Raw genomic sequence first — 25605 nt, 5'->3', positions numbered from 1 at the left:
ACTTTTAATTTGTAGACTTTGAAGAACTAACAACCCAAAAAGATGTCCTTTTCATTACAGGGGGCTGGAATGCAAAAGTAGGAAGTCAAGAAATATCTGAAGTAACAGGCAAATTTGGCCTTGGAGTACTAAATGAAGCAGGGCAAAGGCTAATAGAGTTTTGCCAAGAGAAGGCACTGGTCATAGCAAAAACCCTCTTCCAACAACACAAGAGAAGATTCTATACACGGACATCACCAGAAGGTCAATACTAAAGTCAGACTGATTATATCCTTTGCAGCCAAAGATAAAGAAGCTCTATACAGTCAGCAAAAACAAGACTGGGAGCTGACTGTGGCTCAGTTCATGAACCCCTTATTGCCAAATTCAGACTTAAATTGAAGAAAATAAGCAAAACCACCAGACCATTCAGGTATGACCTAAACCAAATCCCTTACGATTATACAGTGGAAGTGACAAATATATTCAAGGGATTAGATCTGATAGAGTGCCTGAAGAACTATGGACAGAGGTTCGTGACGTTATACAGGATGCAGGGATCAAGACCATCCCCAAGAAAAAGAAATGCAAAAAGGCAAAATGGTTGTCTGAGGAGGCCTTACAAATAGCTGTGAAAAGAAGAGATATGAAAGGCAAAGGAGAAAAGGAAAGATATACTCATTTGAATGCAGAGTTCCAAAGAATAGCAAGGAGAGATAAGAAAGCCTTCTTCAGTGATCAATGCAAAGAAATAGAGGAAAACAATAGAATGGGAAAGAATAGAGATCTCTTCAAGAAAATTAGAGATACCAAGGGAAAACTTCATGCAAAGATGGGCACAATTAAGGACAGAAATGGTATGGACCTAACAGAAGCAGAAGATACTAAGAAGAGGTGGAAGAAGACACAGAAGAATTGTACAAAAAAGATCTTCACGACCCAGATAATCACGATGGTATGATCACTCACCTAGAGCCAGACATCCTGGAATGGAAAGTCAAGTGGGCCTTAGGAAACATCACTACTAACAAAGCTAATGGAGGTGATGGAATTCCAGTTGAGCTATTTCAAATCCTAAAAGATGATGCTGTGAAAGTGCTGCACTCAATATGCCAGCAAATTTGGAAAACTCAGCAGTGGCCACAGGACTGGAAAAGGTCAGTTTTCATTCCAATCCCAAAGAAAGGCAATGCCAAAGAATGATCAAACTACCGCATAATTGCACTCATCTCACACGCTAGTAAAGTGATACTCAAAATTCTCCAAGCCAGGCTTCAGCAATACGTGAACCGTGAACTTCCAGATGTTCAAGCTGGTTTTAGAAAAGGCAGAGGAACCAGAGATCAAATTGCCAACATCTGTTGGGTCATCGAAAAGCAAGAGATGTCAGAAAAACATCTATTTCTACTTTATTGACTATGCCAAAGCCTTTGACTGTGTGGATCACAATAAACAGTGGAAAATTCTGAAAGAGACGGGAATACCAGACCACCTGACCTGCCTCTTGAGAAATCTGTATGCAGGTCAGGAAGCAACAGTTAAGAACTGGACATGGAACAACAGACTGGTTCCAAATAGGAAAAGGAGTACGTCAAGGCTGTATACTGTCACCCTGATATTTTAACTTCTATGCAGAGTACATCATGAGAAACGCTGGGCTGGATGAAGCACAAGCTGGAATCAAGATTGCCGGGAGAAATATCAATCACCTCAGATATGCAGATGACACCACCCTTATGGCAGAAAGTGAAGGAGAACTAAAGAGCCTGTTGATCAAAGTGAAAGAGAGGCATGAAAAAGTTGGCTTAAAACTCAACATCCAGAAAACGAAGATCATGACATCTGGTCCCATCACTTCATGGCAAATATATGGGGAAACAATGGAAACAGTGACAGATTTTATTTTGGGGGGCTCTAAAATCACTGCAGATGGTGACTACAGCCATGAAATTTAAAGACACTTGCTCCTTGGTAAAAAAGTTATGACCAACCTAGCCAGCATATTAAAAAGCAGAGTCATTACTCTGCCAACGAAGGTCTGTCTAGTCAAAGATATGGTTTTTCTAGTAGTCATGTATGGATGTAAGGGCTGGACTATAAAGAAAGCTGAGTGCCGAAGAACTGATGCTTTTGAACTATGGTATTGGAGAACACACTTGCGAGTCCCTTGGACTGCAAGGAGATCCAACCAGTCCATCCTAAAGGAAATCAGTCCTGAATATTCATTAAAGGACTGATGCTGAAGCTGAAACTCCAATACTTTGGCCACCTGATGTGAAGAACTGACATTTGAAAAGACCCTGATGCTGGGAAAGATTGAGGGCGGGAGGTATGGGGATGAGAAAGGATGAGATGGTTGGATGACATCACCGACTCAATGGACGTGAGTTTGAGTAAACTCCAGGAGTCGGTGATAGACAGGAAGGCCTGGCGTGCTGCAGACAATCGGGCTGCAAAGAGTCGGAGACGACTCAACAACTGAACTGAACTGAACACTCTCTCTTGGCAAACATCTGCAACCTGCCTATGTACTTACCATGCCTCATCTCTTTTAATCTCCTCTAAGTTTCTTAATTTATCCTAATAACTGTTGGGCTTCCCTGGTGACTCAGACAGTAAAGAATCTGCCTGTAATCCAGGAGACCTGGGTTCGATCCCTGGGTTGGGAAGATACCCTGTAGGAGGGCATGGCTCTCATGGACAGATTCTGAATGTAACTACCTCTTAACTATATTTTTAAAAAAGTTTTTTTTCTAAAACCTTAACATAAAAAATATTTCATGTATACATTAAAAAAGATGCACAAATTCTATGAAACAAAACAATTTGTTAACATGCGTATGTAAACTCTGGGTCGTAGGACTCATGACTTTTTTTATATTTCAGAATAAACAACTAAAACCTTCAAAAAAAAAAAAAAGAGGTAAGAGACATTGCTTACACAAGCAAACTCTCAAAAATTTACCTCTGTGTACCCTTTCTTAGCAAGTTACCCGAAGTACTCCATTAAAACAAGGTTCTAAACTATGAGAAGGAAAACATGTTTCTGAAAAATATGACCCAGAACTCTCAGTATAAAGATGAAAGAACTCCCAGTACAATCACTGTGCAGAAAACCATGAGAACAAGAGAGAGAAGGGCCTCAGGGAAAATATCAGCAAGTAGGGGGAAAGGGAGAATTTTTACACTTATTGGAACGATACAGGATGAGGAAGCAAAAGTTACACAGAAAACTAGGCAAAAGAAAGAAATTAAGCAATTGCTGCAGAGAATCATCAAAATTACATAAGAAATTAAAGTTATTTTTTGTCTATGAGCAATACTGATGTAAAGATAATGTAAACATTGAAATGATTTAACCAAAAGTTGTCATATAACTATACTGAAAACCCAGAGAAAGAAGACTGTGTACATGTTGTGGGGAACAGAGAGAAATCATCTTCCACTAAAGTCAACAGTTAATGTTTAAAACTTTTTCTAAAAAAAAATCAAAATATGACATTATAAGCATGATATTCAGCTACAAAGGTAAATGCCAAGAGTTAAAAATGGTTGTGGGAAGTAAGAAGGTAGAAGAGGGCAAATGGAACTATTTTCTCACTAAAAGCCCTAAGAAGTCAAAGTGTTAGTCACTGAGTCATATCTGACTCTTTGCGACCCCATAAACTGTGGCCTGCCATATTCTTTACCATCTGAGCCACCAAGGAGGCTCTAAAAGCCCTGAGGTACTATTTCAATTATACACACCTATCACTTCGATAAAAAGTAAATTAAGAAATAAAGCAGCTTATTTTTGAATTTCAGAAACACTGTAAGCCTCTAACAGTAGCTTTTTGGCCCCTTTCAAAATGCAAATTGAGTGTAAACAGGATATTTACATCTCTATTAATGACCTGTAACTCTGCTACTTATGTAACATCCATCACTCTAGGTATCTTTATAAATAATAATGACAATGCTAATACTACTGCTGCTGCTAAGTCTCCTCAGTCGTGTCTGACTCTGTGCGACCCCAGAGACGGCAGCCCATCAGGCTCCCCCGTCCCTGGGATTCTCCAGGCAAGAACACTGGAGTGGGTTGCCATTTCCTTCTCCAATTCATGAAAGTGAAAAGTGAAAGTGAAGTCGTTCAGTCGTGTCTGACTCTTAGCGACCCCATGGACTGCAGCCTACCAGGCTCCTCCATCCATGGGATTTTCCAGGCAAGAGTACTGGAGTGGGGTGCCATTGCCTTCTCCAGCTAATACTACTACTGTGGCTTAAAAAAAAAATTTAAAAAGAAACACCACTGGCAGCTACCATTTACTGTGTATTTAACAAGGTGCCAGTCAATATACAATTGCTTTAAGTACATTTTATCTCATTTAATCCTTAGTACAACACCATGATGAGTAAATGGGATCAAAAGTTAGGCAATGTGTCCAATACCGCATAGTCGGTAAGTGAGAGAGCTCAGATTCTAACTATGGCAAATATTTGTTCCAGTGTTCTGACACGATGATCAACAATGTCAAGATAAGACAATAAATTTTATTGTTACTCTAAATCTGTCTCCAGAGTGTATGCCCTTAACCACTACTCTGCATTTTACCACTCCCAGGAAAGATGAATGTGGCATGGCACAGCTGTCTATACAAGCAGTTCTATAGGTAGTTCCCAGTTCTTAGGTTAATTTCTTTAGCTCATACATAGAGTTTATACACAAGAAACATTACCAGGAGTTCACAGGAATTTCAGTTCCAAAGACTTTTAATTACCTGACCCAGCAATGCCATGAGACGAGATGGAGGCACCACGCTGACTTCCCCAGCTAAGGCCTGGGCAATGGCTGCTCTTCTCTTCTCTTTGCTACTGCCATCGGGGTAGGCCTAAAAAAGGAGAGCAGCATAGCATCATTTCCAAGAAATGGAAAAAGATATAAATGTGCTTATTTTTTAAAAATAACAACAGTAATGAAGCAGAAATATTCAAAAAGCAAAAGATTAAGAAACTACCCAGTTAAACAGAAGATTAATCAAATCAATTAGTTTTTTAAAATGATGTCTCAATTCTACCCAATTGCATTTCAAAAGTATGAGCTGAGACAGAACTGAGGTCAGCCAATCCACACTGTTATTTCTGAAAAGAGCCTCATAATAATAAATAATAAATGTATGTCAAACAGTCTCATAATAATAAATATATGTCAATAATAATAAACTATGTAAAAGCCAGAGTTGTTTTTTCAGTTTTTTAAAAATCTGCAAAGTCAAGGATTCTTTTATATTCTTTAGTAATTTCTTTCAGTCAAATGACTCCCAGCCCAGAAGTTCTTTAACAACTCTAACTTAAATTCTGTCCTGGCAATCTAAACTCCTTCCTTTATCCTCATGGTTTCCTTGAGTTTACTCTAACTTTCCGTTATTCAGGGCCTATTAAATTCTTCTTCCTCGTAGTTAGACAAGCTTCTGGTAAAAGGCTGGCTGAGAAAGGATGAAACTGTATCTAAGGGTTTTGAAGAACAAAAGAGTATCAATCATAGTGCTCTACCAGGAGCATAAGCAGCTGAGAAGCAGAAACATAAGCTTTTAAGAAATAAAAGAACTGAAAAGAAACTGCAGTTGTTAAGAGCTAAGGACACAAATGCACAGTGAACACACCAACAGTAGAGCAGTGCTTCTGGGCAGGTACTTAGGCTAATAATGGAAATAACACCAGAATAAATGTTCTGCTTCTTTACTAATGAACACATAATCCTATATGATAGGGTGTGTGCAGAAGAGAAGGCCCTCAAGTACTCAGAAAATTGAATAAGACTACCCTCTTTAACATATGCAAATTTCAACCAATGTAAATAAACAAAAAAGTATCATTGTAAAAATTAAATCAAAATTACAAAAAGTATCCAATAACAGAGTTTAAAAAAAGATCACATTATTGCACGTTTTCAAAGTTAACAGCAGTTTCTTTTCATTATCAGTCTTACCTCTCGAGGATCAAAATAAGACCTGGCCAAGAGGTTTTCCAGATGAATATACCGCTCTGGCTGTGTTTGTTTTAACATGATCATGGGGTCAGTCTGTCTCAGAAGAGATCTGGCGGCACCCAATTCTCGGAGCTCTATCAATTCCAAAACAACCTGTAAAATTGAAAGAAAGTGGCAGTTTCAATGCATTCTCTTAGCTCGTTTTCTTTTTCAGTACAATTTCTGACACAGAAATGGTGTGCCAAAGTGATTTCCAAATCACAAACCAGGAAATGCCCCTTTCCCTTTCTATAGGCAATTTCATGCAGACACCTAAAGTAGTTATACAATAACTTCCATCCTTCCATCTACCAATCTCCCCTCCTCTCAGGTCTCTTATTCCAAATGTAAGATGTTAAAGAAAACTAAAGATGGAAATATATCCATGGGCTCCAGAGAAACTGTCCTTCGGTTACCAAAATTTTCTTTAGGGAATTACTAAACCCACATGGATTGTAAAGAAACAAACCCATTTCCCTATTTTTACTTCAAACCACACAACATTATTTTGAAAAAGTCTACTCGGTTCTGTTGTACAGATAAGCAATTTTATGATCTATGTGCTGGTTTCCTGGCATAGAGCTTCTAAAAACCTTGGAATCCCCCCACTGATAAATACCCTCGCTATTCATGAGCCCTCTGCATCACACCTAGTTAAGCGCTACGAAGATGGCTCAGGATAGGAGCTGGTTACCACTAGGACCAACCACATGATTTGAGGGTTGTTGATGCTTTGAACCAGCGCAACCCCAAAGAAAGTCAAAGAACTGGAGGTTGAATGAAAAACTATGGAGCTTCCTGGTTGATGAATACTTCAATGCCAGGTGACAAACTAGCCCTAACTCCATGGGGAGAAGGCACTAGAAATTCTGGTTCAGTACCCTCCCAAACCTTACCCTATATGTCTATTTGGCTGGTACTGATCTCTTCCCTTGATTAATAAAACTGCCATCATCACTATGTCACTTTTCTGAGTTCTGCGTCATTCTACTGAAATATCAATTCTGAGTGGGTCATGAGGACCCTTAAATTTGTGGCCGGTTGGTCAGAAGTGTGGGTGGCCCAAGACATCAGCGTATTGCTGGTGTGTGAAATAAAGACAGTCCTATAGAGGACTGGGTCCTTAACTGTGGGGTCTACACCAACAAGTTAGTGGTTGGTTAGTGGTGATTAGTGTCAGAACTAAACTTCAGTACACTATTTGCTGTACGAATGGTTGATGTTAGAATAGATCATTTAATGGTTACTTGAGAAATAATATCAATTTGAGGAAACCCTGGCTTTTCCAAGAAGAGAGATAAAAATACAGAGTAGTGGGAACTTCCCTGTTGGTCCAGTGGCTGAGATTCCATGCTCCCAATGCAGGGGGCCCTGGTTCGATCCCTGGTCAGGGAACTAGATCCCACATGCCACAGCTAAGACCCGGTGCAGCCAAATAAATAAATAATAAATAAAATAAACATTAAAAAAAATATAGAGTAACACTCAATCTTTGAAAGTAAATTTTAAGGGCTGTGACAGCCCAAAACACTTGCAGAAATGCTTATGGATGCTCTCTGGTCAGGGAGGCCCACAGTAAACCCAGGTTCAGGAATCATCATCATCCCCACTCTTACCTGTTCATAGAGGTCAATGAGGGTTTTGTCTGGCAATTTCAGAGACTGTATAGCCTGTAAAACAGTATCCCAATGGCCACTATTAATGTCAGCCACAAAACTCTCAATGCTGTCCACTGTATTCAGAGACACAGTCGTCTCTTCCTGCAAGGTGGCTAGCGCCCGATGTAGACTGTTCTCCTTGAGGTACTGCATAATGAGCCGGATCACACTGAAAGAAGCAAGCACGTCATTCAGTCAGGGATCCTCACTCACCAAAGATGCCACAAAACTAGGCCCAGTTTATTTTTCTCTGCAGCCATCCTCCTTTCACTACCTGCTTTCCATTTATCACGTGAGTAAAACCTTCCCTCCCCAACCACCCCCCCCACCATAGAACCTGAGTTACATAAGACCCTGGGGATCATCCAGTTCCTACTTCGAACTTGTAAGTAGAACTGGGGTTCAATGAGGGGAAATAACTTGTCCTGTGTCTCACAGTCAGTTAGAAAACAAGATAGTACCAAGAAGACTCTCATACTTACAAGGTCAGAGATCTTTCTATTATGCCAAGTTTCTTGTTAATTCATATGATTTCACTGTTGCACACTTTAGGAAAACGTTTTAAACCTAGTCTAGTCACTGACACAGAATACTCTAAATGACTGGACGGTTTGGTCCATTTTTAAATGACAGCAAAAAAATATGAATTGAGACCTTTTTAACAGGGATTTGTTGAACATAAATAAGTAGAGCTATATTAGATGCAAATTCAAAACAAAGTTATGTGTCCTCACAAAAATAACACCTACCCACTGCCATTATTACCAAAATTTCAGGACAAGTGAAATAAAAACATGTGAATACACTTTCCCAAGGGAAAGAGGACCCAGACAATCTCCAAATACTGAGAGAACAAGCAACAATTTTCAGCATATGACAGAAAACTTACAAGTTAAATATATATACAATTAAAACTTCTTGATCTCTGGCTTAGTATTAAGGAGTCTGGTGAATAATTTTTCATATAGACAGTAAAAGTTCATGTACACTGCTGTACTACACTCTTCTTCTCTTGCCTTTGAAGTACACATATGGCTCGTGCATACTTCTACTAGACAGCATGAGTATCAGGGGTCACACTGTCCAGACTGGAAGAGATTTCAAATTGGAATTTAGTCTATTCTCTTTCCCGGGAGAGAAATAATAATCAAAAAACAATGACCAATGTTTACTTGACCAGTGTTCACAATATATCAGGTACTGTTCTAAGCATTTCGGACTCAGTTACTCCTCAAAACAACCCTATGAGGATGACATTTACCCTTATGTCCATTTTACAGATGAGGATCTGGCCAGGAAACAGAGCTAAGTGGAAAAAGGAAGATTCAAACCGGCAGTGTGGCATGTGAGCATATTTTGTTGTTGTTCAGTCACTCGGTCGTGTCTGACTCTGCGAACCCGTGGACTGCAGCACACCAGGCTTCCCTGTCTTTCACCTTCTCCTGGAGCTTGCTCAAACTCATGCCCATTGAGTCAATGATGCCATCCAACCACCTTGCCCTCTCTCATCCCTTCCACCTCCTGCCTTCAATCCTTCTCAGCACCAGAGTCTTTGCTAATGAGTCGGCTCTTTCCATAGGTGGCCAAAGTATTGGAGCTGCAGCATCAGTCCTTCCAATAGCCCGGATAGGACAGCAAATCCCCTCTTCTTAAAAACAGTTCTTGCAGAAGGAAACTGAATACTGCTACTCACAGTGGTCTTTTCTTTCATGGGCCCGTTAAGAGACCCCAGCTTGGATCCCTGCTGTTCCAGCACCACAGTTCCCCACAGCACACTTCCATTTATACTCCCCAAATGAAACACCATGCTTGCAAAGAACTCATATTTTCTAGAGCCAAAATCAAATTCACTTTCTTCTTTGTGTAATACAGAAGAGTTAAAAGTTTTGGAGACTTGAATCAGAGATTGGGATTTGAATCAGAGCTCTTGCAGTTACTGTGACTTTGGACAAGTCAGTTAACGTCTCTTTGCCTATTTCCTCATCTGTTAAGAAAAATACTTACTCTGTAGGGTATACAGATCAGTCTGTAGGGCTGATCAAAGAGAAGATGACACTGCTTACAGCGTGACTAACAGAGAAAATACTTAATAAACACAGCAATTACTGATAATAAAAAACATGCAGCAGCTCAGGGCTGGGAGAATGATCTGTTCTCATTTTTGATTCAGGGTCTGAAGTATGGAATGCTTTCCAACTCCTGCCAACTCCTAGCTGTCATCATTGCCAGCACTCTCCATCATCCTTCTTTGTTTTACTTTTCTCCACAACACTTACCACCATCTGTAAGCCTATTTTACTTACTGCTGTTTTCCCTCCTTTCTGTAAGGGCAAGGACTTTGGTCTGCTTCATTCACTACCATATTCCCAGGGTCTAGAGCAGGTACACAGCAGACTTGAAAATTTCCTGAATGAATAAACCTTCCTTCCTCCTATGGCAGATCTTGAGGACAAGTCCTCTCCCTTACACTCATGACGCAAATGTAAAATCTGCCGATTTAATTATTAAGCATTGGCAAGAGCAAGTAGAGGATGGAGTCCTGGAGAAGTTCACTGAAGACTTTCTTCAGTCACTCATTAGTACCCCTCTCCCCCAAATCTATCATTCTCCTGGCCCAATATCCACATTCTTTCTCTCCCTTGTGCTACACAAAGCCAACCAAAATTCAGCGCCACACGGAACCTGATAAAACAAGTAGTTCTTTCATTCCAAAGACAATTATTGAGCCTCTACGATGTACTAGGAACTCAGACTGTGATGAAAAGCAGCCCTTAGGCGCCGACATAGGCAAACGGTGACAATACCAGATTAAGAGCTAGGCAGAAAAAAAACAGAGGGCCGTGTAAGCACAGGGGAGGAAACAAACCGCCGTGCTCAATGGGGGCAGGAAGAGAGGGGAGGCTAAGAGTGCAGCCCCCTTGTGCAGATAGACCGGAGTCCTGACTGGATGGCTAATCTGCTCAGTCTCAGGGCGCATCAGGAGTCAGCGAGGGCTAGAACTCAGGTTTTGCAGGCACGTCCTACCCCTAGCCCCGCGCCGCCTTCCACCAGGCTTCGGGCTTTCCGTTCGCTACTTTCTTGTGAGCCCGCCCCTGAAGCAGTCAGATCCCAGAAGCTTTGTGGGGAAGTAAATACCCCTCCACTCCCAACCTCTCGGACGCCTCCCTCGAGCAGCTTCTACCCCTCAACTCATCGACTCCCGGCCCGGCCACTTCGCGAACATCCGACACCACGAGACTCACTCGGAGGACTCGATTTCGATCGACATAGCGCTTCCTTTCCGGGCGCAGGCCCCACTCCACTCTCAGGCCCAGCCGCGCAACGCACCAACGCCACCTCCGGCGACTCACGTACGTCACTTCCGCTCGACGTCGACGCCCGCTCCGGAGGCGGTGTGTACGGAAGAGGAACGAGGACTACGTATGGGGCGGGGCAGTGCGGGGCGGGGCTTGCACGCAGGGCTGTGTAGGGCGGGAGCTTCCAGGGCCTTTCAGAAGTCTGAACCTAAGTGCCCGGTCCAGAGAATTCTTCATTCTCTTTAAAGAAAGAGTTGTTCTTAAAGGACTGGTTTTTAAATGTTGCCTTTTAAATTTTTAGTTAGTTTAGATTTAAAGATAGGGCTGACAGACATAGAAAACAGACTTGTGGACAGAGTAGGGGGAAGGAGAGAGTGGGATGAATTGGAGTACAGGAGAATCATATATATTACCATAAACAAAATAGCTAGCTAGTGGGAATTTGCTGTATGACTCAGGGAGCTCAACCCAATGCTCTGTAACAACCTAGATGGGTGGGATGGGGTGGGAAGTCGGAGGGAGATTCAAGAGGGAGGGGACGTATGTATCAGTTCAGTTCAGTTGCTCAGTCGTATCTGACTCTGCAACCCCATGGACTGCTGCATGCCAGGCTTCCTTGTCCATCACCAACTCCCAGAGCTTGCTCAAACTCATGTCCATCGAGTCGGTGATGCCATCCAACCATCTCATCCTCTGTCGTCCCCTTCTTCTCTGCCTTCAATCTCAAGACCAGCCTCAAGGTCTTCTCCAGCAAGTCAGTTCTTCACAACAGGTGGCCAAAGTATTGGAGCTTCAGCCTCAGCATCAGTCCTTCCAATGAATATTAAGGACCGATTTCCTCTAGGATTGACTGGTTTGATCTCCTTGCAGTCCAAGGGACTCTCAAGAGTCTTCTCCAACAACAGTCTTCTCCAACACCACAGTTCAAAAGCATCAATCCTGAATTGTGTTCGCAGCCACCACCGCGCCGCCGTCGCTCTCCAACGCCAGCGCCGCTTCTAGCTCGCGGAGCTCCAGCCGAAGGAGAAGGTGGGTAAGTAAGGAGGTCTCTATACCATGGCTCGTACAAAGCAGACTGCCGGCAAATCGACCAGTGGTAAAGCACCGAGGAAGCAACTTGCTACAAAAGCCGCTCTCAAGAGTGCGCCCTCTACTGGAGAGGTGAATGAACCACATCGTTACAGGCTTTGTACTGGGACACTCGTGAAATTAGACGTTATCAGAAGTCCACTGAACTTCTGATTAGCAAACTTCCCTTCCAGCGTCTGGTGCGGGAAATTGCTCAGGACTTCAAAACAGATCTGCGCTACCAGAGTGCAGCTATTGGTGCTTTGCAGGAGGCAAGTGAGGCCTATCTGGTTGGCCTTTTTGAAGACACCAACCTGTGTGCTATCCATGACAAACGTGTAACAATTATGCCAAAAGACATCCAGCTAGCACGCCACATACGTGGAGAACGTGCTTAAGAATCCACTATGACGGGAAACATTTCATTCTTTAAAAAAAAAATTCTCTTCTTCCTGTTGTTGGTAGTTCTGAACGTTATTTTTTTTCCACGGGGTCAAAAGGTACCTAAGTATATGATTGCAAGTGGAAAATAGGGGACAGAAATCAAGTATTGGCAGTTTTTCCATTTTCATTTGTGTGTGGATTTTTAACATAAATGCGGGAATGTAAAGCGTTAATGAAAGTCAAAATGTTTCAGTGAACAAGTTTCGGCAGTTCAACTTTACAACAATTATAAATAAACCTGCTAAATTTTTCTGGACAATGCCAGCATTTGGATTTTTTTAAAACAAGAAAATTTCTTATTGACTGCAACTAAATGGTGTTTGTAGCATTTTTATCATACAGTAGATTCCATCCATTCACTATACTTTTCTGAGTTGTCCTACATGCAAGTACATGTTTTTAATGCTGTCTTCTGTGCTGTTCCCGTGTTTGCTATTAAAATACATTAAACTATTAAAAAAAAAGTATCAATTCTTTGGCGCTCAGCTTTCTTTATGGTACAACTCTCACATCTGTACATGACTACTGGAAAAACCATAGCCTTGACTAGACGGACCTTTGTCAGCAAAGTAATGTCTCTGCTTTTTAATATGCTGTCTAGATTTGTGATAGCTTTTCTTCCAAGGAGCAAGTGTCTTTTAATTTCATGGCTGCGGTCAACATCTGCAGTGATTTTGGAGCCCAAGAAAATAAAGTCTGTCACTGTTTCCATTGTTTCCCCATCTATTTGCCATGAGGTGATGGGCCCAGATGCCATGATCTTAGTTTTCTGAATGTTGAGCTTTAAGCCAACTTTTTCACTCTTCTCTTTCACTTTCATCAAGAGGCTCTTTAATTCTTCTTCGCTTTCTGCCATGAGGGTGGTGTCATCTACATATCAGGTGATTGATATTTCTCCCGGCAATCTTGATTCCAGCTTGTGCTTCATCCAGCCCAGCGTTTCTCATGATGTACTCTGCATAGAAGTTAAAATATCAGGGTGACAGTATACAGCCTTGACGTACTCCTTTTCCTATTTGGAACCAGTCTGTTGTTCCATGTCCAGTTCTTAACTGTTGCTTCCTGACCTGCATACAGATTTCTCAAGAGGCAGATCAGGTGGTCTGGTATTCCCATCTCTTTCAGAATTTTTCAGTTTGTTGTGATCCACACAGTCAAAGGCTTTATAGTCAATAAAGCAGAAATAGATGTTTTTCTGGAACTCTCTTGCTTTTTCAATGATCCAGCGGATGTTGGCAATTTGATCTCTGGTTCCTCTGCCTTTTCTAAATCCAGCTTGAACATCTGGAAGTTCTTGATTGATGTACTGTTGAAGCCTAGCTTGGAGGATTTTGAGCCTTACTTTGCTAGTGTGTGAGATGAGTGCTATTGTGCAGTAGTTTGAACATTCTTTAGCATTGCCATTCTTTGGGACTGGAATGAAAACTGACTTTTTCCAGTCCTATGGCCACTGCTGAGTTTTCCAAATTTGCTGGCATATTGAGTGCAGCACTTTCACAGCATCATCTTTTAGGATTTTAAATAGCTCAACTGGAATTCCTATGTATAGCTATGAAATTCATATGTGTACCTATGGCTGATTCCTGTTCATGTATGACAGAAACCAACACAATGTTGTAAAGTAATTATACTCCAATTAAAACTAAATAAATTAATAAAAGATAGGGCTGATTAATACATTGCAAACCAGGCAATATTTTCAGGAAAAGTTTATTGAGTTTAAATAAATGAAAGATTTTGAAGCCAAAACACAGTTTAATTAATTTAATTAGGAAAAGTTTGAGACTCAGGATTTGCATACTCACTTCTTGGAAAGACCTAAATTATTTGTAGCCTTTTTTTCCAACTAAGCATTTAGTTGAAAATGGTTTCACAGCAGTGATACAGTTAGTGGAAAAAGAATGAAACCAGATGCAAATGTGTAAAGGGAGATTTGAGACTTCTTTTAATAGACTTGAAACCATACATCATTAAATTAGTAGAGTCAAATGAAATGTAGATATAGCAATGAATTTCATATAAATTACTTTAAAAAAATATTTTATTGCCATCCTGTACAATTTTTTTTTAATTTGCAGCACAATAAGAAATCTATGTTGTGAAAATTATGTATTGAAATGATTTATTTGGAGATTTTCTACGGGTTTTCAGTCTTATCTGATATTTTCCCCAAAGGTCTGCCATACAACTTCTCTGTAGACTCTTAAATACTTCTTTCAAATCTTCTCAGTTTCCCATCAACTTGTGAAAGACATGGTCTCCAAGATCTCAAAGGTCTTAAGAGTCTAAATATATGCTCCAACATGTAGTCAGATATCTAGATAGGGGTATGATTTCTGACATTTTTTCACTATCCCATCTCGTGATGCAACATAGAAAATTATTATAACAGCTTCCTTGAAAAGAAGACACTACTCATTTTCAACAATTAGCATATGTCTTCATTTTCTCTACCTAGTACTTAACAGGTTATTCTTACTTGCATTAAGTTTACTTCTCTATTTTGCTTATACAAGCAAGTCTTCTCTATAATTACTTAAGTTTTGTTAGTTTCAGGTGTACAGCAATATAATTACTTAATACCAAGTTTTATTCTAGTGTCCATCACACCTCTGCTATCATTTTGAATGGAATGGCTTCTCTTCTTATAATTTATATTAAATCTAAACTTGTTAATTATACATACAGCAAGCATCTCACTGCTTCATTATGTCTTTAATAGTAATGCCCAAGGATTTAAATATTGAAATCCATATCACTAGATTTTATAACAAATTAATTTATTTTTATATTCCTACATATTGGGCTATATATTAATATTTTCAATATCTATATGAGTAGATTGTGTTATTTGAATTTCAGGATACTAAAGAAAAAGTTACAGAATATTTGGATGGCCTTGAGCCTAATAGTACTCAAACATGTTGAGAAGATCCCTGCCAGAAATTATTCCAACCAAGAGAATGACTCCAATCTCTTATTATTTTCCTTTCTCTCATCTTTTAACCTTGGAAAGATATTTTAGAAAATAATATCTTTTGTAATAAAGAAACATTTATGTGAAGTACGGCAATTCCTTTGGTTTCACTTCAGTTTCTATTTGTTCAGTCAATTATAGGTACAATTAAATTGATTACTTTTTCTCTAAAAAATAGCATATGTTGTATCATCCCATTTTATGAAAATACAGGTCCACAATTCCTTATCTGTAATTCTGAAATTTTAAAAACTGTGAAAATTGAATATGTTTTATATACTTTATAAGTTATCTAGCAGCAAACTCTGTCCTGAATTTAAGTGAGGCTATTTGCAGTCTTTTAAAAATCTTTTAGTGTGAACATTCTTATGCAGAAGTGTTAATATACTAAATTATGTATCACTTAGATCCTGCTGGGAGATATAAGATATACAGTATATATACCATATTATCTTACCAAAATATAAAAATTCCAAACTCCAAAACATATCTAGACTCAAGATTTATCTACCCAGTCTGCTAATATATGTATATATAGAGGTTCTTTCTGTATTTGGATAAATAGTATATTCTTTTCATTATTCTACATCATTGAAATTCCTTTTTTCATAAGCATGTAAAAATTAGATCTTTTTTTTTTAGTTTTCAAGAAGAAAAGTTACAGTACTTAAAGACACAGATGTCACTTATCTGAAAAATTAACGTGTGGAAAAATTCAATCTCTGATCATTCTAATTTCAGGAAAAAAAAACAAATTCCTCTAAACTAAAGAAAAAAAGGTGTGTGGGAAGGTGTTTGGTGTTTGGGAGGTTGTAAACTACGAACAGAGAAACCTGACAGGCTACAATCCATAGGGTCACACAGAGTCGGACACGACTGAGTGACTGAGCATGCACACACAAATTATATTCTAGCTGCACTGTTTCTGCTGCTTGAGAAAAATTCCTGGTGCAAAGTATCGTGTTTCAAGTCAGATCTTATTATTTGTTATGGAGTCTGTGGTTTATGCACCCGTGGCAATCAGATCCTCAGACACCATTCTTGAGAAATCAAACTTTACGATTACAGGTAGCAGCCGCAGATGTATCCTCATTCTTTGCTTCTTTGATATATTGGATTTTTAATCTCTGATTGACAGCCAATATCCCTGGCTACACAAATCCTCCTCCTCCACATTTCCTTTGTAACAAGGGACTTAACTATGACATTTGTTACTATTTGTAACCAAACTGCAAGCTTTAGGTAGTTAGGGAGTTTCGCCTCTAAACTAGCTGCTTATGTAAGTCTTCTGTATCCAAGCTACATAATCCATCAATTTCCACAGCCTTTCTATACCCAAAGCATAAGCTTTATTATCTTGCTAATCCCTTATTAGCTAGTTGATAAGCTTTGACAATTACTAGCCATCAATTTGTCTAGGAAGTTTTGTTTTTAACACTAGTCAAATGAGGTCTCTTACATCTCTTCATCTGTACATGAATAAAGAAACTCAAACAGGCACACAACACACACATTTTCTAACCTCTAAACCAGGCAGTTGTGTTCATTAGGAAGATTCCAAGTCCCACTCAGAGTTGGGTCACAGCCTCCCAGACCTAACTTCTGGTGAACCAATAGCCTAGAGTGACCCCAAAGGAAATCCAGTCTCCTGATCACGTCCTTTCTGGAGAGGGGCCCATCCCAGAAGTCCACGGTCTCTGCAACCCATCTTCTCAATCCAGCAGAGGGCAGGCCAACCACAGAAAAGCTGCCATTGTTTGCTATCAAGCAGGAGAGACAGGTTTATGGGAGAGAGATCCTTGGTCCAGTGAAAGTAGAAGGTAGGGTCAATATTTGAGTGCTAAAATGGGGAAACAGTTTGGCCCTTCCTGTTAAACTACACCAATTTCATCAAGATAACATGGCAAAGACTAGAGAAAATTTATTACACAATTCTACCTGTTCGTGGCAGGACATGGTTTAAAGATCTTCTAACCGCCTCTTTTTAAATTCCCAACTCCTACAGGAATTCCTGCATCATCCGTGATGAAGGACCTTTTCTGTATACCTATCTGAATAAAGGCCACCTGTTCCAACTTGGAATAAAACACGCTTTCCTGTAAATCCCAAAGAGCAAGCCCATTCTCTTCAGAGACTGCAATGGGGCTCTCACTCTAGAGTCAAAAGGAGAGTATCTTCACATGGATAGCTTGTTTTCTTTTTCTTTTTTGGCCATGCTACATGGCTTATAGGAGTTTAGTTCCCCGACCAGGTATTGAACCCAGGCCATGGCAGTAAAAGCACCAAGTCCTAACCACTGAGCCACCAGGGCACTCCCCACATGGATACTTTTTTTTTTTAACCAGGGACAAAAGCCTTTCCCAGAAACGCCCTCTTCAGCTGGTCTCTTGGCCAAGGCATCATCATATGTCCATTGTCAAGTTGAAAGCCATCATTGGCAAGGGTTGGAATTACCGAGCATGGCCTAAGCATGTACATGTGCCCCCTGGAGCCATGAAGGGACCACTTTCCTGAGCATCCAAACACAATCGCGTATCATCCAGCGAGGAAGAGTAGGTGGTGCTAGTGGAATGACCCTTGGGTGGACAGCCAACCCTGGCTGGATGAGGCTGGTAGGAGGCACTGAAGAGTCCCATCACACAGATAAGAAAGTAGAAAAAAGGGACTGAAGAGCCCCACCCAGACCTCACAGTGAGGGAGTCCCAAGCTTGTGAAAATTCAACCTGTGCTGGCTCTGGTCCCTTCCCTTCTTTCTTTGACCAATGACTGGGGATGCTGTCCTCAGTGGACTAGCCAAGACCAGACATATAGAACTGAAGGGAAAAAGAAAGGAAAGATGCCTGAGCAATGACGTGGGACTGATGGGGCACAAACAATAGCTCCAGCTTGAGGACACGAGGCTTGGCCCGGACCTCAGCTACACAAGCCTGTCTTGGAGACACTTGTTAAGAAAACAGCCTCACCAACAGCGCCACCTAAAAGGCAACCATAGGCACTCATGTTTTATACCATGTAACTTCTATCCGCTTCCCATACCAGACCCAAGAGCAAACAAACCATAGGCTGGCCAGCATCCTACGGCCTGAACTGGCTCAAAAATAAATGTTTTATGACCTTGAAAATGTAGAGCGATCAGGTACTTAGAAGCAGCTGAAAGTTTTTTCAGGTGGAGGAAGCCATGAGGTAAGCAAGGTAAAGCTGTAAAATAAGGATAATAATAGTACTACCTCAAAAGTTATGAGGATTAAATGAGCTAATATGTATAAACCACTTAAAGTACTGCCTGGCATGTAGTAAGCACTGATTAAGAGTTTGTTATACTCTGGTTTCCCTCAGATTGTGTGACTCTTTTGCCTTTCACTGTATGAGTTTATTGTTATAATATTATTATTGTTATTGTTGATATATATATTAAGAATTGTAAAAGCCCTACTCCTTTATGTTTCTTAACACAATAAGAAAACTCATACTAAAATTCAAGCTGAAGTATTGGTTAGTTTTGCAGGGAAGCACTCCTCCCCTCTGATGTCTCTCACAGATGGGTTTGTACCCTTCTCCTGTGCCATCAGGGGGTGAATGGATGGTCCTCTGTAATCCTCCCCTTTGTCTTGACCCCAGGAATCATTGCCTGGTCCCTGCTGGCTAATTCTGCTCCTGGGACTCAAAGCCACAGTGGAGGTGTATGGCCAGCACTGCCTTTGTTTACAAAGAAAGTGATCTTCTCACAAGCCTGAGGCTCAGATGGGAGGCCAGAGCTGGAGCGCCTGTCTCCCCACACCGTGACTTGTCAGCACTTGTAACTTCCAGAGGCTTCCCTTAACACGTTTTTGATCTGGAATTTATGCACATGGAATCCACAGGTCCAGGCCAGCACAAGCCCCAGCAGCTTCCTGAACTTTCCCACAGGGAGTTTCCACTGTAGCCCTTTTCCTAAATAAAGCATCTCTGATCTCCTTATCAGACTAATTTCTATCGACCTCCAGGGACTCTAAGGCATAGGATAAGGTTCAAATCTAGACACCTGGAAGGCTTGGCTTTTATCTACTTTGAGGGAAAGGATCCAGGTTCATTCCCTGGATGTGTGTGGGGAATTTTGAGTTGACCAAACAACATCCTTGGTAGCTCTCAACTCTTTTTCTCTGTGCAGCTGGTTTCATTCGTTTCTCTGCAATCTAACTTTGTTCCCCACACACCTTTTGTGTTGTCTGGTCAATTCACAATTCTTTTCCTTTCCCCTTCCAACTGCCCTCATTCAGGGGTGGGCCGCCTACAGCTACGTTTTACCAGATGTTTCCCTTCCTGTATGGCCCAGTTGTGGACACTGACCCATACTATACTGATAGAATTCTCTCTTCCAAGTATTAAGAATTGGGATCAAATATTTTAGTTCTAACTGACCTGATAGGCTGAGGAATTGTGGGTGGGCACTTTCTTTACTCGACTGAGGAAGAAAGAAAGTCAGATTGCAGAGAAAAAATGAAACCAGCTGCACAGAGAAACAAGAGTTGAGAGCCACCAAGGAACTGTCTGAGTTATTCTTCATTTTGGCTGGGTGCTGGGTCTTCATTGCTATGCACAGGCTTCTTTAGTTGCAACGTGTGGGCTTTGTTGCCCCACGGCATGTGGTATCTTAGTTCCCTGACAAGGGATTGAATCCATGTCCCCTGCATTGGGAGGTAAATTCTTAACCGCTGGGCCACCAGAGAAGCCCCACTGAGTTTATGATGGCTTCTATTTCTCACAAAAACTGTGAGTGGTCAGGACCACTAATACCCCATTTTACAGATGAGGAAACTGAGGCATAGCATTGTGACATTGTCCAGGTGATATCACATGAGCTCCTGGATCTAGCTATTCCTACATAGGATACAACTTTGGGCATCCTAGTTGTGTGAGCTGATAAAGGGTCCCTTTTTGTCTCCTTCAGCAGCTTTGGGTTGGGATTCTGTCACTTTTGATTAAAAGAGTACTGACAAAACCGAACTGAGCTGGATTCTTTTGGCTGGATCTAGCCTTGAATGTGGGCTTCCCAGGTGGCATTAGGGGTAAAGAACCCACCTGCTAATACAGGAGACACAAGAGACAAGGGTTCGATCCCTGGGTCGGAACAATCCCCTGGAAGAGGACATGGCAACCCATTCCAGTATTCTTGCCTGGAGAATCCCACAGTCAGAGGAGCTTGGCGAGTTATAGTCCATAGGGTCACAGAGTCAGACACAAATGAAATGACTTAGCACGCACAGCACAGCCTTGAATGTGAGGAAGGACACGATGATACAGGAAAAGGAGGGGAGAATGGGGGCAGTTGCAGGCAAGTTTGGAGGTGGGAGGGGGCAGGAAATGGAAGAGATTCACACCCACTGACCTCAGGCAGAGGGGTGTTCAGAGAGGTGCTGGGAGGCAAGGCATTTGTGCTAAGATCGACTGAAGCCTTTGGGGTGGGGGAAAGGGGTGCAGTAGGGAAAAGCCTATCTGTAAGTGGGAGAGGGAAGGCAGTTTGTATCAGGTAGAGAAATCCCCAGCAGCAGTTACAGGCGACGCATTGTATGTAGATTCATCCACCCCCTCCCCGGCTCCTTCCAGTTGTTTCTTCAGCGAGGCTCCACTACAAAGTTGAGGATTAGCATGTGGGTTGGAAGTGGGAGGAATTCCCCAATGGCCCAGTGGGTAAAAAAACCTGCGTGCATTGCAGGAAACATGGGACCTGTGGGTTCGATCCCTGGGTCAGGAAGATCCCCTGGAGGAGGACATGGCTACCCACTCCCGTATTCTTTTGCTGGGAAAATTCCATGGACAGAGGAGCCAGCGGGCTACAATCCATAGGGTTGCAAAGAGTCAGACATAACAGCACACGGCCCAGAACAGGGAAGGTGCTGAGGAGGGAGCCATTGAAGAATACACCTAGAGGTCAAGGCTGGAAGACATGGGGAGCCATGAACATTTTGCCGGAGGCCCTGCCGAAGTAGAAGACAAGTGTGGTATGAGAGAACTGGAGAGAGAGAAGGGCACATCAGAGCCTGAAATACTAGGTTGTCGAGACTTCTGAGGTGGCACCCTTTCCACTGCTGAGAAGACTCGGGACATGACCACAAGAAGGAGTGGCTGAAGCAGAGTGAAGAAGCGCTGGTGTGAAGTCTAGAATTTGGGGGCTAAGTACATATGAACATATGAAGGCTGAGAAGCTCAAGCAAACTTATGGCAGATACTCCCCAGACACAGAATACAGACATACGGGCAGATATACACAGGCATCACAGACGCACGGACACAGGACACAACGCAGACCCTCACGTCTTCTCCCTCCCAGCATACCACACACACAGGGACATATGGACACAGGGATGGGCACATAGTGTTGCTGAAAGCTCAGCTTCTCTGTACACCAGTGCTCAATCCAATCTTGGAGACAGAGCTTCGGGTGAAGTAGAAAAAAGTAGATTCATTGTTTTGCCAGGCAAACGGGGACACAGCGGGCTAAAGCCCTCAAACCATGTATTCCCACTTGGGGAAGATGGTGAGAAGTTTTATAGTAATTGTTCAAAGAAGGCATGATCAGCTCATGGATATTCTTCTAAGGGGGTTGGTGGTGAGCTAAGCAGGAGTCAACATCATCCACCTTCAGGTCCAACTGGTCTGGGGTCTCCAGCCTTGCGGGCAGCACACCATCATTAATCATTAACTTCTCCCACCTGGAGGAAGGGTTTCAGTATCTGCTGCTGCTGCTGCTAAGTCACTTCAGTCGTGTCTGACTCTGTGTGACCCCATAGACGGCAGCCCACCAGGCTCCCCTGTCCCTGGGATTCTCCAGGCAAGAACACTGGAGTGGGTTGCCATTTCCTTCTCCAATGCATGAAAGTGAAAAGTGAAAGTGAAGTTGCTCAGTCGTGTCCGACTCTTAGCGACCCCATGGACTGCAGCCTACCAGGCTCCTCCATTCATGGGATTTTCCAGGCAAGAGTACTGGAGTGGGGTGCCATTGCCTTCTCCATCAGTATCTGCAAAACAGCTCAAAGATATTGTTGTGTGTATCCTTTGATGGGGATCTTGCCCCAAGGCTGCTCTTGACTGTTTTTCTCTGGTCTCACATCCCTAGTTACCTACCATATCCAGCAATCCCACTCCTGGACATGCGTGTGTACCTGCTCAGTTGCTCAGTCCTGTTCAGTTGTTTGCGACCCCATGGACTGTAGCCCACCAGACTCCTCTGTCCATGGAATTTTTGAGGTAAGAATACTGGAGCGGGTTGCCATTTCCTCCTCCCAGGGATCTTCCCGACCCAGGTATAGAACCCATATCCTGCATCCTGTGCACTGACAGGCGAATTCTTTCACCACAATGCCTCCTGGGAACCCACCCTTCCCTAATTAACAGCTGCTTGAATCTGCCCATTGTAACTCAGGGAAGGTCATGAGGCTGAATAGAGGCTGTTTCCTATAATCAAAGAAATGGGGGACACAGAAAGACCTTGTGCCCAGGAGCCCCACAGGGCCCTTCATGGTATCAATACTCAAGTATGAAATACATATATAGAGACATAAAGTCATATGACAGACATGAAACCTTTGACACACACCCCACAATCCTGTGACTTAAGGGAATAGGTTTTTCCCCAGGGTATTGTTTTTCTTGTTGATTCTGGCCTCTGTGGTGCCCATGTGACACATCCCCAGTTCTCAGGAAAAAAAAAAGAAACCTGAAACCTCTCCCAAGTTAGAAACAAAGGGCTTGGCACAGCCCAGCCCTGGCTCACTGGTCCAGGATGTCTGTTCCTACCTTCGTCTCCCTGGCACTGGAGTTCTGGCTCAAGTGCCACCCCTGGGGCGCCCCACCAAGAGAAGTAGAGCCTCCCCGGGGAACAGGGTAGCTCTGGGATAGTGGCCCAGGGCTGGCCAAACAAGCTCTGAGACCCAGAGCCCCTGCCTTCCCCAAACCAAGCATTCCTTTTCCAGACAGGTCAGCCTTAGCCCACACAGCAATCTGCTGTGTGGGAGCAAGAGTGAGAGGGGTGAAGCTGGAGAGACAGGTAGGCTTCAGCCAGAAGAAAATAGGGAGCCGAGGCGTGTTATTAAGTGAGAAGTGACATGTTTAAATTTCCACTGCAGAGCTCCCAACACGAAGAATTTATTATGTCACATAATAAATATGAAGGGCTCTGGTGGCTTCCTGTTTTTAGATGGGGCTGAAAACTGCTGACTCTCATGGAAGGAACCCTAGTTAGACGCATCAGATTAGTTAAAGGGGCTGGGGACTTAGTCTATGGCCAACTGGATGATATAGGAGTGACTAGAAGAAGAAATGAAAGCAACTATGGATGTGATCGGAGAAGGCAATGGCACCCCACTCCAGTACTCTTGCCTGGAAAATCCCATGAATGGAGGAGCCTGGTAGGCTGCAGTCCATGGGGTCGCTAAGAGTCGGACACGACTGAGCGACTTCACTTTCACTTTTCACTTTCATGCATTGGAGAAGGAAATGGCAACCCACTCCAGTGTTCTTGCCTGGAGAATCCCAGGGACAGGGGAGCCCGGTGGGCTGCCGTCTATGGGGTCACACAGAGTCGGACACGACTGAAGCGACTTAGCAGCAGCAGCATGGATGTGATAAGAAAGGCTGGGCAAGAGCTGGGACTCCTCAAGTGGCAGGACCCATGCACTTTGACTCATACTGATTAAAACACATGAGGTAGAGAATTCCCTGGCAGTCCACTGATTAGGACACAGTGCTCAATGGCAACCCACTCCAGTACTCTTGCCCGGAAAATCCCAAGGACGGAGGAGCCTGGTAGGCTGCAGTCCATGGAGTTGCCAGGAGTCGGACACAACTGAGTGACTTCACTTTCACTTTTCACTTTCATGCACTGGAGAAGGAAATGGCAACTCACTCCAGTGTTCTTGCCTGGAGAATCCCAGGGATCGGGGAGCCTGGTGGGCTGCCATCTATGGGGGTCGGACAGAGTTGGACACAACTGAAGGGACTTAACAGCTTTCACTGCTGGTGCCCAGATTTGATCCTTGATCAGGGAACTAAGATCCCACAAGCTGCACAATGTGGCCAAAAATATAAAGTAAAATTAAAAAAAAAACAAACACATCATGCAGATATGGAAAGCCAAGTTATGAATTTACCTGTCATATGGGTATGAAATATACCTGTTATGATGGTGGTAAATATACTCATATATGTACTCATATATTAGTGCAAGCATAGCCATCAACATACAAACATGCTCTGGTATCTCTCACTCTCAAAGTTCTTCTTTGACTCACATCATCCCTGTTCATCTCCCACATCACTTCTCTGCTTTCCCTCATAGCCAGATTTCAAGAATAAATTGCTCCCCAAATACTATTTCTACCTCTCACCTCATTCACTCCTAACCTATTTCAATCTGACTTTCATTCCACAAAACCTGCTCATGTCAAGACTGTCAATTACTTCATGTTGCCAAATCCAGTGAGCATATATTGGTCCTCATCTTGAGAAAACTGGGGTTCAGAAGGTTAAATAGAGTTTCCAAATTTTTTCCAGTTTGGCCCAGCCCATCTATAATGGAAAACATAGAATGAATCTGCTACAAGGCATAGAAGAGATAATAAATTGGGGTTTGGGACCACTTTTTCCCCTGTGTAGAGGTGGGGGATATGTTTTAGTACCAGAATACATAACCAAGAGACCGATGGCTTTTTTTGAAGAGAAGGCTAGGAATGGCCAGAGTGAGAATCCCTGATGAATCTCCCTTGGGTTAAGATACCGAAAGGCTGAACCTTAGAAGTAAGGATGAATTTTAAGTGCATGGGTTCTCATAGGGATCAGCTTTAAATCATCTCAATCGTTGAAATTGAATAAAGTAATTCTGGAGTGCCAAGAGCCTGGCAGAAGCAAACAAATCCTTTCTGAAGAAAGACATCTTAGGCCTCAAAGTGTTGCTATAAACAATTTTTTGCTTGTGTTTTTCAAGTACAATAGCCTGTGTACTCTGGATAAAGATTAAGTGAAAACCAACAAAAACAATAAACAATAGAAACAACTCCACAAGGGCTCCAAGTATTAGAATTATTAGACACAGGCTTTAAATTAACTATGTTTCCATGTTGAAGGGCTTCCCTGGTGGCTCAGACAGTAAAGAATCTGCCTGCAACTCAGGAGGCCTGGGTTTGATCCCTGGGTTGGGAAGATCCC

General features: G+C 42.4%; 1 protein-coding gene and 2 long non-coding RNA genes across 3 annotated transcripts in view; 1 reads left to right on the top strand and 2 right to left on the bottom strand.

Annotated features, from left to right (window-relative positions):
• Positions 1-11039, bottom strand: part of LOC120860348 (WD40 repeat-containing protein SMU1) — a 34761-nt gene extending 23722 nt beyond the window's left edge. Inside the window, exons 1-4 of the mRNA XM_040236151.1 lie at positions 10884-11039; positions 7600-7810; positions 5945-6097; positions 4737-4847 (exon numbers count right to left, since the gene is read on the bottom strand). Coding sequence (XP_040092085.1) covers positions 4737-4847; positions 5945-6097; positions 7600-7810; positions 10884-10909 — 501 coding nt within the window. The 5' untranslated portion in view covers positions 10910-11039. The remainder of the gene's footprint in view (positions 1-4736; positions 4848-5944; positions 6098-7599; positions 7811-10883) is intronic.
• Positions 11040-12366: 1327 nt separating this feature from the next.
• On the bottom strand, positions 12367-25052 carry LOC120860347. Its single transcript, XR_005720307.1, has 3 exons — positions 25041-25052; positions 16584-16588; positions 12367-12448 (listed from the first exon to the last, which is right to left on the bottom strand). It is a non-coding gene; the product is annotated as an uncharacterized LOC120860347 (long non-coding RNA).
• Positions 12440-20652, top strand: LOC120860346. The gene is made up of 3 exons (XR_005720306.1): positions 12440-12583; positions 12629-12635; positions 20637-20652. It is a non-coding gene; the product is annotated as an uncharacterized LOC120860346 (long non-coding RNA).
• Positions 25053-25605: the final 553 nt, after the last annotated feature.

Source organism: Oryx dammah, unplaced genomic scaffold (assembly GCF_014754425.2).
Source record: "Oryx dammah isolate SB20612 unplaced genomic scaffold, SCBI_Odam_1.1 HiC_scaffold_11056, whole genome shotgun sequence".
NCBI classification, from domain to species: Eukaryota; Metazoa; Chordata; class Mammalia; order Artiodactyla; family Bovidae; genus Oryx; species Oryx dammah.
Note: the sequence above shows the minus strand (reverse complement) of the source record. Positions and strands in the feature narration are given on the sequence as shown.